This window comes from Perna viridis, chromosome 3, assembly GCF_037379345.1.
Source record: "Perna viridis isolate PV_CMFRI_1.1 ecotype Kerala chromosome 3, ASM3737934v1, whole genome shotgun sequence".
Classification (NCBI taxonomy): domain Eukaryota; kingdom Metazoa; phylum Mollusca; class Bivalvia; order Mytilida; family Mytilidae; genus Perna; species Perna viridis.
The window spans coordinates 4,806,234-4,822,123 of NC_142447.1; the positions used below are offsets into that span (position 1 = coordinate 4,806,234).

General features: G+C 32.1%; 2 protein-coding genes across 2 annotated transcripts in view; one reads left to right on the plus strand and one right to left on the minus strand.

Annotated features, from left to right (window-relative positions):
* The window catches only part of LOC148620739 (uncharacterized), a 7,007-nt gene extending 1,469 nt beyond the window's left edge, over nucleotides 1–5,538 (plus strand). The window contains exons 2-4 of the mRNA XM_088574496.1: nucleotides 2,253–2,307; nucleotides 4,550–4,651; nucleotides 5,355–5,538. Of these exons, the coding sequence (XP_088430622.1) occupies nucleotides 2,253–2,307; nucleotides 4,550–4,651; nucleotides 5,355–5,446 (249 nt within the window). The 3' untranslated portion in view covers nucleotides 5,447–5,538. The remainder of the gene's footprint in view (nucleotides 1–2,252; nucleotides 2,308–4,549; nucleotides 4,652–5,354) is intronic.
* Nucleotides 5,539–8,340: 2,802 nt separating this feature from the next.
* LOC148620740 (E3 ubiquitin-protein ligase DTX3L-like) lies at nucleotides 8,341–15,696 on the minus strand. The gene is made up of 4 exons (XM_088574512.1): nucleotides 15,544–15,696; nucleotides 12,511–12,880; nucleotides 11,241–11,458; nucleotides 8,341–10,088 (listed from the first exon to the last, which is right to left on the minus strand). Exons 2-4 carry the CDS (start codon nucleotides 12,862–12,864, stop codon nucleotides 9,968–9,970), a joined length of 693 nt encoding a protein of 230 aa, XP_088430638.1. The 5' UTR covers nucleotides 12,865–12,880; nucleotides 15,544–15,696; the 3' UTR covers nucleotides 8,341–9,967.
* Between the last annotated feature and the right edge of the window lie 194 nt (nucleotides 15,697–15,890).

Consider the following 15,890-nt stretch of genomic DNA (forward strand, 5'->3'; position numbering starts at 1 on the left):
GACAGTATGTATCACAATATATTTTAAGAGACATGTGTCCTTCATGGGCGCCGCCATTATTTACAAAACAAGGCCCTTATGCATGATAGGAAATAAAAAGTAAGGATTTGATTCATCATTCCATTTGAAATAAAACATTTAAGCAATATATTATTTTGTACTCTGGGTCAATAAAATAATGCTTGCTATAACACTAATTAATGCCAATAAATTTATTTAAAAATAGCATTGTATTGTTAGTATCATAGACGGCCATGCAGGGCATAATCTAGGATTCAGTGAATAGGATAAGTGACTTCTCCCTTCCAGGAGTGATAGGGAGAAGTGAGTCTGGAATAGGGAGAAATTATACTTCACCACTAGAATATTTTATTGCATTGATATGAAGTTGTATCTCAAGGACATGTATTCTAATAAATAATAAACAAATAAGATATGTTTAATACTGTAATTCCAATTTCTATACTTCCAAATGAATAAGTACATGTATAATAAGTAACTTTAATTGAATATAGTAAGTGATCAGATTGTCATTGAGAACTTGTTTCTTATAATAACATGTTCTTAAAGTCTAAAAATGGTCTGGACCTTCATGTGGTTTCTACCTGAAAAAGAAAACTAATTTTTTTTGTAAATTATCTCTGTTCTGACATTATGATGATTACACATGTATTGTAATTGACACAAAGCACAAATCAGTCTGTACAAACGTGTGTACATACATATGTACACATTGTTTAGTGGGATTATTTTCAAATAATTGATAGTTGTAATTTAAATTGATAAAGGAATGACTGCATCTTGATATGCCATAATGGTAGTCTATTATGGTAGTCCTGATTTTTTTTATAAGTGATAATAGTTAGCTTAATTATCTTTATTTTTGCCTTATCAAAACAAAGTGTCACTTCAAACCCACATGCACTCATACACAAAACTTATCCAAGCTGAACCTACCAATTATTAATTGTCTTTTAAAATCATTGAAAGCACTGTAAGAGTCTCTCATTGAATAAATAAATCAATTGTCATCAAATTACATATGTAATCAAGGAACACAAATTATACATGTACCTTACCTTTTGTGATTGTTTTCCTTTGATTTTGAACTCAATAAGTTGAATGTTTCTTTCAAATAAGTTCTGCTGGTTTTATCCTTTATCCAAGTCACTAGAACAAGTGAAATATTTCCTGGATTGGATAGAACTGATGAAAATTAAGTGAACTCCTTCCAAATCAAATTATCTCTTCGTTATGAAAATTGCTGCCATTTTGCATTTTGGTTGTTAATTACCTGGAAGGGCTAGAGTTATCTCTCTTTGGTCAAATTTCACAGCGACTTCACTTCTGTTAAAAGAACACAAGCTGGCGACTTTTAACTAGTTTTAAAAACTTCTTGGCGACTTAAATCTCCATTTTGCCGCCTAAATTATGCCCTGTGGTCATGATGTACCAAGAACTGAATCGTCCCAAAAAATAACACAATTTCGGTACATATGGTGAATTGTTTCCCCCTTACTGCTCCATTCGGTTCCTAATAAATCAAATGATTTAATCATGATTTCAAAAGGAGCACAGGCTGTCAAAAAGTAAATGTGGAAATTAAGAATGATCACAATGAAAAGTTTCAATAAAACCATGGACAATAGTTATTAACTTTCGCAAAATCAAAACTAAAAAATGACAGTTGACTACATGACTAATTGTGGACATTGTTAACTTAGTACCCATGACCACCTTAACAAGCTCATTAGCACCTGTGTTACCTTTACACTGAGGTGGTTGTAACATTATATCCTCCACTTACTAACACATTGCTAGGAAATGAGATGTATAGTGAAAAATTTAATAATAAGCTCATTAGCACCTGTGTAACCTTTACATTTACACAGAGGTGGTTGTAAAAGAGGTTTTAGCCACCAAATCAGAGAAATAAACTTCCTCAATTTTATGAGAAAAACTTTTTAGGGTTAAGTTCAAAGGCAAAAGTTAAGATCTGACAAGATTGTCAAAGTGTTGAGTATTTGTCTATGTTATCTGATCTAAGCATTTAAGTTAGTCTCCATAGTGACATTGATCAAATTTGTCCTTAAATTTCACAAGAATGGACATTTAAAACTGAAAAAGTCTTATTGTAATGGCAGAATGGTCATTGTCCCATGGCTAAAATAATAATATTGATCACAATCACTGATTAATCTTAACTAAAGTTGCTTTCTATAAAATTCATTCTTCCCTGTTTCTACTTATAGGCAGCAAGGTACACAGCATTAGTGGCTGGCGTTATATATGGACATCAGAGAATGAGTAAGTTGTGTCTTTGAGACTGTCATACATACTTATAACTCTTGACCTGACATTTTTTCATCCTGTTGTTATTTTGACATATACACCATATCCATTCTTGTTGTGTGTATCTACTTTAGAGAAGTACGTATGATCCATGCTGTGATCTACAGGTTACTGGTCTAAATTTATACTATAACATAATAGGTATGGTGTATATGTCAAAGAAATTACAATCGCACTGGGATGAAAATATCAGTCCATGGCCACCTATTGGTCTTCAATGATCGATACCACAGGGCAGGCTGCAGCTGGCCCTAAAACACCATTATATACAGGTACAGCAAAAGAGTTGTCCCTTTGTACTCAAGTAACATAAAAAATAAACTAAAGGTGAAATCAAAACAAGACATGCAGAGGCCAGAAATTCCTGACTTGGGACAGGTGCAAAAAATGTGGCAGGGTTAAAGTACTTTGGCTTGATCACAAGCCTCCACTTTTAAAATCTGGCTACTGTGGAAAAAATATTACACATCAAACACACCTAAAAATCAGTTCAAATTGGCCTGAGTCCCTTGTTACAATGGAAATAAAGATACTGAAATTCAGTAATTGAATATAAATTACACAAATGTACATAAACTGTATGAGTGAATCATTACTATATCCCTTAAAAATGAGCTTATTCAACTGTTAAGTTTACCTTTTGAGTGAGTATTGAGCTTTCCATGCTTTGTGTAGAATATTAGCTTAAAATAAAGGATGAGAGATACCCACACATAAATTGTATTATTCCTTTACAAGTACATCTGTTTTTGAGAGTGAGTTCTTTGTATTAGTTGAATTTTTTTTCTAATATATACATATGTACAAAGGGTAGGAATCTAAGGCTAAAAAATAATATCTGTTTTCTGCTACCGTGCTTGCCCAATTATTTTATTTACCTTTACTAACATGACCGTTTCTGCTCAACCACCATTGAATTGTTGATATGTAGGTTACACATTAAGTAAACCTATAATTTATATTTTTTTTTAAAAATAAAATCATTTATCTACATACTTATCCTATTATTGTTATAGGCCTAAAACTAGTCCTCTAACATGGTTATAGGAATAAAAAGACATTTCATTTGATACTTAAATTCATGATTTTGGGTTAACTAAAATTAAAAAGAAAATGACTGATCCATGGGCAATGCTGGTATACTGCATGTAACTATGGTTTGGTTAATCTTTATCAAAGTCCTAGAACAAAACATTAATTTTTTGTTGATAGCTGTTTCACAACATTGACATATAAAATGCAGCCATTAGATTTAGACAAAAGAAAATTGGTAGCAAATCAGTAATACTGAGAAAGTACTATTCGTGGAGTACCAATTTTCGTGGTTTTTGCAGCTTGGCCAAACACGAAATTTGGTTCCAAACGAAAAAGGAGAATCCCACTGATATGTATACTGAAAACCTCAAAACCACATATTCAAGAATCCATGAACTAGTGTTTCTTCCCTAAACCACGAAAATTGGTATCCACAAAGTAAAGTACTTTCACAGTACTTCTGAAAACATTATATTTTGTTTGTTTATTTTTTGTCTTGTTTTGCATGATTTACAGTTACTCTATACCAGTGAATAATTTGATATTACTGTTTGAAAAGATGCTGTTGTTTTTATTTTATCTTGGATACAAAATTTTCCTATCACCTAATCAATAAACAAGGTCATGAACTTTAAACCATGTCCCTTTTAATCAGACTTCTTTTCCCAATGAAATAATTCTGTCTGAAATAAAAAGACATTTGTATTGGAATAAATTAATGAGAATTTATCAAATTTTTGCAAAAATATTAAAATTGTAAGTAGTGTAGGTAATATCTGAATATATTATCTGGTATAAAGAACTTTGATGTGATTTATGCATAACATAAACCGCTTCGCAGTTTATTCTGCGCAAATTAAACCAAAATTCTTTATACCAGATAATATACTTAGATATTAGTTACACTCCTTAATTGAACTAGAAAGATTTGGCTTTTGTGAAGTTGGAAGATTAGGTATGAGTTTATTAGCTTTAGTTTTGTTGAATTGGTTTGAGAACAACTGGGTGACATGCTTTATTTGTTTGATAAAAAATAACAAATGTCTTTTCAGATAAATGAAGTAAATTATTTAAGATGAGAAACTGTAGTTCTTTCTTTTTTTTTTTTTTATCTGTTTTAAAATTTATTTCATTTTAAAAATCCATGTGATTATTTTTACAGAGAAATTAACAGCAAAGGAAGCAGTTATATTAGAGCGGGAAGATAAGATTAGAGAAAAGAAAGCGATTAGAGCCAAACAGTTATTTGCAGAACAAGCAACACGTAAGAAAATTATATTAGGACAATTTATAATTTCTTCAATTAATAGCTGCAGTTATTGATATTCAAAAAATTCTATTCATCTTCTCTTAATAGGTACAGAAATTGGTAGTAAAAAATTCAATTCATCTCCCATGCCAGACAACTGTACATGTATTTTACATTATAAGTCTTTCTATCAAGGTCATTTACTATGGAAGTATATGGTTGACAGAAAAATACTTTCAATTTTATAGCCAATCAAAAAGTGTGGTACTACTTTCAATACAATTGTCTGTTTAAATTGCTCTCCTGGAAAAATATGGTGTACGAAGAATGTTGAAAGAGTATAGGGCTAGACCCCACAGAGCAGTTGTTTTTTGTTTTTGATTTTTTTTTTTGAGAAACTAGATTAGTTTGGTCAGGAACTTAGTATTTGGTTTATAAAAGGTTAAGCAGGTATCCATGATTTATACATAGGATAATCATTTCTACATGGAATGTCACTCCAAACCACACTTTTTCAATTTGCTTTACATCAATCATTGACTGTTTTAAATTTGACCTCTTGAATCATATTTTAAAATGTTCCTGAATTATATATATTGGTATAAGCATAAAAGTCAGAAAATAAAAATTTAGAATTCAGTCCTTCAGCACAGATTAACAAAATGAAAACCCATTATTACTTTGTTTTGTTTATTCTTCCTTCTTGTTTTTTTTCCAGAGAGTCTTATTGATTTGGCTAAGGAAACTGGGGTAAGGCCCAATGACCCTAACTTCAGAGATCACCCAGAACTGAAAGACTTGAAGGGTTGAAAAATAAAGACACTTAGTTAACTCTAGACACCATTTGATTTTGTGATTTATTTTGTAATGAGAAGAAAGAGTAAATGAGAGTGACGAAAGAACCTGATGTGTTGTTTTTTATTGCCATTATCCATTCATATAATGTCAATTTGTTTACAATTGAAACTAAATTTTTACAGGGAGATGCGTTTATTTTACACCTTGGTCATAGACAAGTCATATAATGGTAAACAAATGTCAGTCAGTCTGTCTGTCTGTCTGTCTGCCTGTCTGTTGTAAATATGTGGTATCGTATCTTGAGAGCACATTGTTCAATATTTTTACCTTTTTGCAACTGTTTGTTCTGATCGTCTTATGGTTTGTATACTTTTTTGAGAAAACTTCATGTTTAGTTTCTGAGTTTCTGATGGACTTAATTTTAAATAAGGGATGGTCAGGATTTTGCAATTGTGTGGATAAATTTACTTTAAATAGGATTTGTAGATGTGCATGAAGAAAAATGATTATAATTATTGTTGGAGGACTCTAAAAGAAAATAATCTTAAAACCTGTAGGGGCCACTCCTAAACCACTCATTGGATTTTGATGTCATTTTACAAGGGTAAGCATCCCATATAGATGTGCATTAAGAAATAATTATTGTCATGGGAATTCAAGGGGAGGTAATCCAACATATGGGTTAGACATCAAACTCCATTTGAAGGGGATATGGACCTCCAGGTCTGTACATTTTGGTGAAAATTAGATATGTTGTTTCTGAGTTATTGAACTTCAAACAGTCTAAAAATGGTGGTATTTGCATGTCACATCAAATCTTGAGAATGCTTTTTTGACTTGCTTCAAACTTAACAGATTTAATATGTTATAATGATCTCAAAGCCTGTAGAGTTATGAGATTTGTTCAGTTTGCTTTCTATGGGGACATGTGTAACCATGTATCATGCTTGTGGCTGAGCTGTTAATTTTTATTAGGTTTTGATTCAGTACTTGTAATAATATCAGTGCTTCGACACAATTTAGGATGCCGACATTCCAAACAAATAAGGGCTCATATAGGATTTCTTCAATTTATTACAAAGTTTATGGGGGTGTATAGATTTCACCCTGTCTGTCCGAACTATTTTCTTCACAGCTTGCAGCATTGTTATGAAACTTTGTGGTATGTAATATAACCACATGGAAATGTGCATACTATCAGGAATTTATGTTTGGACAAAAAATGTAGAAATGATTGCTGTTAAACTTAAGGGTTTTTCAGCAAAACTTGGACTTGTGCATTGTCCACAACTCCTCCTTAACAATGTGCAAGATTGTTATGAACTCAACGGAGTGTTAGACTACCAAATGGAGATGTGCATATTGTCAGGAATTAAGTAATATTCTGTAATGGTGTTGTAAAAAAATAGTACTGATTACTGTTTCACGTTTGGTGTGCTTAAGTCTATCCAACATAAAAATTGTGTCCAGTATGAATTGTATGTCCTCATTGGTCCCCAAATGTACAGGGTTCAATAGGCTGCAGAGGGAATTAGTCCTGTTAGGGGCAATGTCTAATCCTTAAAACTGTTTTTGTCCACTTATTCCAAAATCTGTGGGGCATAACCACAAAATCAACTCCTACCTTTCTTCTTATATTTTAAACCTTGTGCTTTTCTAAAAAAAATAATTAAATCAGGAGTGACTTGTACAATGTAGTAAGTAAATTTAGATTTAGATTAAGTACTTAATATACAGTAATTTTTTTCAGTGTAATATCCCCAAGAAAAATAAAATCTAAAAATATTGAAAACATAAGTTTCTTTCTGTCATGAAAATCATGGTATAAAAATTGTTAAAGATCCCTCATTTTATTTTTTATTTCTCGTGCTACATGAAAGCATAGTTGTATGTAATAATATGGTCTTGGTATACACTAAGTCTGGGAATGAAAGAAACTTTCAACTGGTTCTAAAAGGTTTCATAATTTATGTTCAAATAATTTAAGCTAAAAGATTTTTAAAATATTTGTTATGCAAATCACATTTTTTTTTTCATTAATAACAAAGTGGTACAAACACCCTTATAAGTAACAATATTTTTCATACATATCAGCCACTAGGCAAAACCTTAGAATGTCACATGCTACAGATTAACCAGCTTATCATGAAATTGATATTTTTACAGTGAAGCACCTGTATTGTAGCCCTTTTAAACAGTAATACTTTCTTGCATTTTGCAAGCACAGAAACCGATTTTCCCATGAATGAATTACTTGTACATACATTTTGAAACTAGAACAGGCCTATCTGGCGTATCTCTACATTGTAGTTCATAACTAAAACCATTAACCAATTTTTTTCTTTCACCAAAGTAAGGGGAATGAATGGCTATTTCTGTGTTTCCCTTTGGTAATTTGGAGCACCTGATGTCACTTCCTGTTTATTTGTGGTAGATCATATTGCTAGTGCTTTAGTTATTGTGTGACATCTTGTCCCCCTTATCTCCAGTTTTTATTTGTAATCTTTTTTATTTGGTACATGTATCTTCTGTTTCATGTGTTCATGTTTAGGCCATGTTTTTTTTTTATTTTGACACATTTGAATCATCCCACTGCTGATGCTTCGGTAATTTATTGCCGATATATGTTTCTAAACTTCTTGAATGTAAACCAAGCACACATTACTTTACCAAAAAAAATGTTCGGTCCTATTTTTCTGTATCAGACAGGTTTCACTGTAACTCAAATTTCAGAAATCGACAGGTTTAAAATATATTTCTATGACATCCTTAAAAGGCTTTGAGACCACAACTGTGGTTGAGTTTCAATTGCTGTATGAGCAGCACACAACTTACTGGGCGTGGCTTGTGTGTGTGTAAAGTACTGCCCACCTTAATCTTGTAAACAAACATACATAACATTCCAATGTGTATCAGCTGTTTTAATTCATTTCAGTAGCGAAAATGAACATCAAATCATATTTAATAAAAATATTACATGTCATGTTTTAGAAAAGTTATATTATATTCCGTAAAAATCACTCAAACATGCACACAGTAGCACTCGCCACATGCCACATGTGCTATCATGTATGAAAACAAACAATAACAATCATCACTGAATGAAACACTGAACATATCTATGAGTGAACACTGATCTTATGATGCAAACAACTATTGCCATATCTAACATCGTTCTACTTAATTCCCCATTTCCTTCATTATAAAAAATACAAAACAAAGTTTTACGAGCGACCATTTCAACTGACATAGCGTAAAGTGTATGGACAAATATGGCAGGTCTAAGGTTACAATAATCAGTCACGAAAATGTAAAAAAGTATCGTAATTGTCCTATTAGAATTGATAATTACTAAATAAAATAAATTAAAATATTACAATAAAACATAACCAGATTAATACATCATACAATCTCATAAAACAACTTAAGTTCTGTATTAAAATATCAGTTCAAAAAGGTTTTGATAAGATTAATGACAAAACTATCATGTACATGTATACAAATCAATTTCCAATACCTTTGTTCTTTGTAAGACAGTGTAGATCAAACACACCATAGCATAAAGGTACAAAATAGTAAAGCATGAACATTCCTTTCTGTATAGTGCCTGGTAATATACACCAGAATTACAGAAACACGAATCATCAACAATTCATTGCGAATAATGTTCAAAATTATCAGTAGATAGATGAAAGGTCAATATCCATCTAAAATCTTCTGCCTAAAATGTTGGAATTCAGTTCCTGCATACTTTTGGCTTAGGATGGCACCAAGTCAGAAAAAAAAACTTGCTAGCCAACCTCTAGCTTTGCCCGAGTACCAGAAAACTAACAGCTCAATGTTGATTTCATGTTATGTGTTATGACAGAAAAATATACCAATAGATTCTAGTACTGATAGTGTGCAATCTCAGGTAGGTATATGTACTTGTGTTTATTTTAGTATTGGTACTATTATTACCAGATTTATCAACTAAAAAATGCAGCCTGATTCACTCACAAACAATTAATCATTCTTTGGACGTTAATATTTTGGTCAAGTTATTAGAGAAAATTCAAACAAAACTCCAAATTCTAATCAAATCACAAAACAAAAGTTCCACAATTTCCTCAAATGCAAAGCCCCTGGTATCCTGGAGGCCCGAAACAACATAAATCATATTATAAACTTTTCATTCAAATATTTGCCCTTTACAATCACTTACCCAATCAAAAGGGCAAAAAATTATTTATGTTGTCATCATCAAATATAATTAATGCAAGGTAACATGTATGAATAGAAAAAATACTGCCTACATGTATGGTGTAAATGTTCTTATTTTAATTTTAATAACAATAACAAAATCTCTCAATGTATAACAAAATGGCTAGCTCGTATGTTTTTTTTTCTCTTTTCTGTCTTGATTTTGACAGCATAAACACAACTGTGTTACAACTCCATTCACAAGCAATTTGATCACAATGCATCTCTGGCTTGTCTCTTACAATGAAAGACACAGTAATCAGATTAAATATTCTAAATCAAATCAAAATGTCATCTGCGTCCACCTGTGATTACACTTTCTGGTGCCTCACTCAAGTCTTTTTCAGTAACACCTTTTGCTGCTAATTCTTCTAGAACTCTGTCTAAATAAGTAGGATCTGGGTAACCAAAACTGTAAATAGTAGACAAAAAATACATCTAAGTCATGTAATCTAAGACAGATTATATGTGTCAAAGTAACAGAAATTAATTAGTGGTACAAACAGTATTTTCTTATTAAAAAAAATGATAAGTGAACTGTTCATAGGGGCATTTCCATACAGTTTGAAAAGGAGGAGTGCCAGCCTCAGAAAAAAAGGCAGTGCTAGGACATTATTTGCCATTTTTTGTCAATTTTACACATGAAAATGACAAATTTTCCAATAAAAAGGGGGTGCCAACCCCTTGCACCCCCTTTGGATATGCCACTGGTGCATAGTACATTTGTAATACATGTACATTGTCTCCTACTGACAAAATTTAAGTAAAGCAACTATAATCCCCTCCCTTGTTCCAAGTGGACTTGAATTATGTTTTAACGTGGTCTCACTAACCACTTCTAACGTTTCCATTACTTTACATGTTAAAAAAGTAATTTTCAAAGTTTCACTGTGAATTCCCAGGACAAATGACATCTTAAAGTTGCATACCATTGCGAAGCTTGGAAAATAAGGCTTCCAAAATCGTTATGCTAATGATACAATGATTGAAGAAATTCTTCACAAAATTTACTTGAATAAATAATACTGAAGATCCACATTTTTACCTTTTCTGCAAACTGACAGCATGGAGGCAAATTACTCACAAATGTAAACAATATTCATACACTTATGTAGTTAATTATACATATAATTTTAAAGTACACATTCTCAGCTTTATTTTGACTACTTTTAATCATAATACACACAAATACTGCACTTACAATGCATATATCTAGGTTCAGTGTGTTTTTGGCACTACATAGGGGGTGGCCATTTGATCCGGAAGTGGTTAGTGAGACCTTAATCCTTAAGTTGGATTATCTCCCTTTACAGACATTGAAAAATAATCACTTAATAAATATCTATATATGATGCCAAACCTTATATAATTTCCTCAAAATGCTTTACGAGGCTGAGAAGTTGCACCTAAAAGATGTAAACATAGAGTCCTACATACCCCCATTAAAACTGTTTTAAATGGTAAAATAAATTTTAAAAAAAGCAATAACAGTAAAATTTGTGTTTATCATATGATAAAAAAGATTGAAAAAATGTCACCAAAAAAGATTGATAAAATATGTCACCTTTGAGGTCCTCCACCAAAAGTAGTTTTGTGATGGATGTCATTCCAAGTTACCACATCATCCATACCAGTTGTCCTTGACCTCCCAACAGTAAATACCAACTTCCTATCAAATGCAACTTTAAGAAGTCTTGCTACTACTTTTCCTTTATCATTATTTGGCAAGTATCCTGTTCTGCTGGTGCCATAGTATGGCTTGCCAGGCTTCGGATGCAATTCCTACAAATACAGTATAAGTTCAAAGTTCAAAATATTTTGTTACGCCAAATTACCCATCATGGGCAAATAGGAGCAATATCAAACAACATTTATGATTCAATAATAAACAGGCATACAGTGTTCTCCCATTATAGCACTGTACTTTGCAGCACTATGATTTCTTAGCACTGTGCTATCGGTAATTCATTTTAGTTAGAATGCACTATGGGCATTGTACTATAATTTTGTAAGAAGGCCATAAAAGCTGTGCTATGCCAGTAAGCACTGTGCTATTTTAAAAATATGGGGAGAACACTGGTTGTTGTACAATTATGTACAATTAGGTACTTGGGTCATGGATGGTTCCAACCAACCCTTTTTTTTTCTCAAGAATCATTATTTCTGTCTGATTAGTTACTTAAATCAAGTTTTATTGCCAGTTTCTGGGCCCAATCTTTAAATATAATAAGAGAATGCACAATACAACAATTCAGTATAAAAATTTACTTTGGTACTAAAGAAAAAAGGGGGGGCAGTCAGAACATCCATGCCCAAAGGGCCTGTGGTATTAGAATAGATGTGTAAATTAATGTTTACAATATACCACTCTTAGTAACAGAATGATTTCGTACCCATGGAAGAATATTTGCAAACCCCATGAAATGCTCTATGTTCAGTATGTAAATGTCACTTTAAGCCAGTTGGTTCTGTTGATTGAAAATTGTTAAGTTTATATTTGGTATGTTGAGATACAATGGTAATATTGAAGCTGTATAAACTGTATGTCTATTTTTGGATGTCATTTCACCGTTCTTTTTTTTTGTTAATTTTCTTAATCTACACAAGTTTTTAAATAGACTGAAAATTTGCTAATCAAGAGACCACAAGTACTTTGGTCCCATCTTTCTAACTAATTCTAGTTATAATTTTGATCAATTTTTGGTAAATTTTAAATCTTGTTCCACTGCAAAGTCTTTACTGAGTTACCCACTGGAAAGATTAGGATATACATGAAAATCTCTGATGCCAAACAAAGTTATATTTATGAATACCATATTCCATACATAACTTACAGTTTGAGTACCATCAGGAAAATCATAAGATACTGTTATGTAACCATGCCCTTCGTATCCTTGTATTTGTCTTTTTGTGGAACTAGAAATATGCATTGTTCCATCAGGCTGATTTCCTGTCACTTTCCCATATACAGTCCCACAAATAGGGCATGTTGGTTTGTATGAAAAATGAGAATCTATACAGTCTGAGCAAAATGGGTGAGTACATTTGTCAAGTACTTTTTTGTCTGTAAAATCGTCTAAACAGATAGAGCAACGCTTCTCCTCCTCTGAAAGAGTTTTATTTTCTAGTGGAATATTTTTAGAGGTGGCAGGGTCACATTGATCAACTTCCATTGGTTCTTCATTCATTTTTTTGTTGTAATGTCTGAAATAAGGGGAAAAAATTAACAAACAAGAAATTGGAATGTATATATTATATTCAGAAAGTTCAAGTAATCTCAAACTGCACATAAACTACATTTTGATAAAGGACCAATTTGGGGTTTTTAATCGTTCTTTACCAAGTTATGCTACCATAACCAGTTTTGGGGAAATTAATGCTTGTTTAAAAGATCCTTTGCAGTTCATAAAGCATTAAACTGCCCCAAGCCTGGTTTTATTCATAGAGCATGAACTACCCAAAAGCTGTTAATACTGCAAGACTAAATGCTTTACAGGGGGCAGCTTGATACACCTGCAGAGGTCAAACCCTGAACAGTTTGGACACATCAAAACTTGATACAGCTGTAAATATGGATTTTTGTTAAATATCTGACAAGATTCTAAGAAGAATAAAAGTGATAAAAAAAATTTAGAGTCTGACTAAAGAAATAAGCATTTTATACAAAGTTAAAGACTAACTAATATTCAATAATTGTTTACTTTTTTTGCTTTCAATTGGGCTTCTCTGGAATATGAATTGGTCCTCTTATACATTATAGGTTACACATGCTTTATATTTTATGACATTGACAATGTCAGTGATAGGTGTTACAATTTTGAAAATTCATTTTAGTATTTTTTTAAATTATATTCAAAATTTCATTGGTCCATTTTTTTCTTTGTGAAAAATACATTTTTATGGGGACATTTTCAACTGTAATGTGAACAATTAGTTTTTTGGTTTTTTTTGTCCAATTCTACTTACAGAGAAACAAAATGAAGTCAAACTAAGTCAAGTGATCAATTAGGCATAGCCTACTCTAATTCTACTTAATACTGGAATCTAATTAATCTAAAATTAACTACACATACATTATTTTAATTCCAATAAGTTGTGGTTCAATTAATTTGTAATTTATGTTGGATGTAATTAAATGTGGTTCAATTACACATATTTCTAAATGCTAGTTAAAGAGAGCATGTGAATTCAACTGCTATGTCCATGTGTGCATATAAATTACATGCTTGAGATGGATGGGCTGACAGTTTGAATTTGGTTTTTGCAACAAAGGCAAAATTTTGCAGAAAAAAATCACTTAAAATTGTTCAAGGATTAATACTCGAATGTAAGTAAATTGTAAATACAAGTTTGTCTTAATATATTAAACATTTACAAAAATGTACATCCACAAAATCAAATAATTGCTATGAAAAATGATTTTGAATGAGAAACTCCATATTGAGAAATTGCATCATGGTCCATACATTTAGGAAGATGTTTACCTGGAACTTCCCATATTTCATTCATTATGATGTCATGTGACTTAAGAACGTAGACATCATAACGCAATCTCCACATCCCTCTATCTCCCTCACAATCAAGAGAAAACCAGCATACTTTAAAATATAATCAAGTGACTGACTTGCATATACACTAGAATTTATCATCAAAATGAAAAAAAAATTATGAAAGAAAAAGTGTTGTTTCAAATGTCACACAATTGAAAAATCATTAAAACAATCTTGGTTTCGAAGCCTCTAAGAAATTAACATACTTGATACTAGTAGACCAATTCAATCACCTTGTGGCAGGCTGGGCTAGTGCATGTTGTATGTGTGTGGTTTGCAATATTTTGGGCTATGAAACAGTTATTTCTTTTCCATCCAAATTTTAGAAAACCGCCAGACAAGGCACTGGCTCTTGTGTCAAGAGATGATTGAGATACCCATAGTCAATCAGACATCCTGAAACTTGTTGACACATTACCGAATATTAGGACCAGCAGCTTAGAAGTTTTTCTTGGACCCCAAAAAAATATGCTGGTCAAATTCGTTAATGTTTTCAACTTGGATCGCCCGCCACGTTTGTGGAACAACATATTTAAGGTAACATTTGTCTAAACTATTGAACTTGATGATTTGTTAATGAAAATATCTGTGACCAATCACAACCGTTGTTACATATAAATATTGGGAGGAAGAGGAAGTTACCAGTGTAGTAGTTCTTGTCACATCTGTTGTACTGAATACATATTTTCTTACTGGAATAAAGTTTCAATAAACTTATAAAACCATGAAACTGAACTTATCGTTATGGAGAGGAATTAAACAGTATATTGTGACCTTATGGATAAATAATTAACTGAATATTTATTCTGACACAATCATGAAATTTTATCAGACCTTCCCAAATACTGTTGGTCAGGACTGTCGGAGAGGCAGTTCCACAGATGTCTGGGCAATGGCAATCTTGCCTACTTACATATGTTGTACCTTTTTGCATTCTTTGAAATTTAAGTCCTCTGGCCTCTTACACCAGCTTTATATCAACTGACATTCAAGTTACTTAATAATTTGAGACGTGCATAACAGGAGGCACTGAATTTTTTGCTACCCCAGGCAGTGTGACTTTGCTAGTGGGACTGCCTTGTCCAACAAGAACTCATTGTCAAGGCTACTGTCCGAATTTTTCCAAGTTAAGGAATGAGTTACAGTAAAGGTCTACATTACATCATCGTGTCGTACAAACATTAGTTCATGTCATTCACGGTGTTGTTGAAAACGAAAGTACAATCTTGAAACCAATAAGGCAATTTCAATTCATGCTGGATTATGCGAAAGCCTTTAGATGACAACTTGGGTCTCAGTGAGTTGTGATTAACTTACCCGAAAACACTGACAACAACAAGACTCGAAATAAATGTAAATAACTGAATGAAAATCGCAGGGGTTTTCCAGCAACCTATTTCGCAACCAACAGTAACAAATGTAAACAGTCCATTCGGTACGGTACATTCGGAACCCAAATTACGATTAGCTTCTAAAATCGGTAAACATTTCGAGTCCGAGTTCTGACACTTGTAACATAATATTGTCGGTCTACTTGCACTACTGTAAATGGATTAGAATTGTTCTATTTATCATTTATTTGCACTGTATAATATATAGATCCAATTCCATCCTAAAAGAAAAATTTTTTTTTTCTAATTCTAATTTGTAATACGTATCTTTTT

Excerpts from the sequence above, each read along its gene's own strand:
- LOC148620740 (XM_088574512.1), bottom strand. The coding sequence starts at position 12,864 with ATGAATGAAGAACCAATGGAAGTTGATCAATGTGACCCTGCCACCTCT. Across the intron at positions 11,459-12,510 it reads TTCCTGATGGTACTCAAACT|GAATTGCATCCGAAGCCTGG; the intron begins GTAAGTTATGTA and ends CTGTATTTGTAG. Across the intron at positions 10,089-11,240 it reads TTTGGTGGAGGACCTCAAAG|TTTTGGTTACCCAGATCCTA; the intron begins GTGACATATTTT and ends TACTATTTACAG.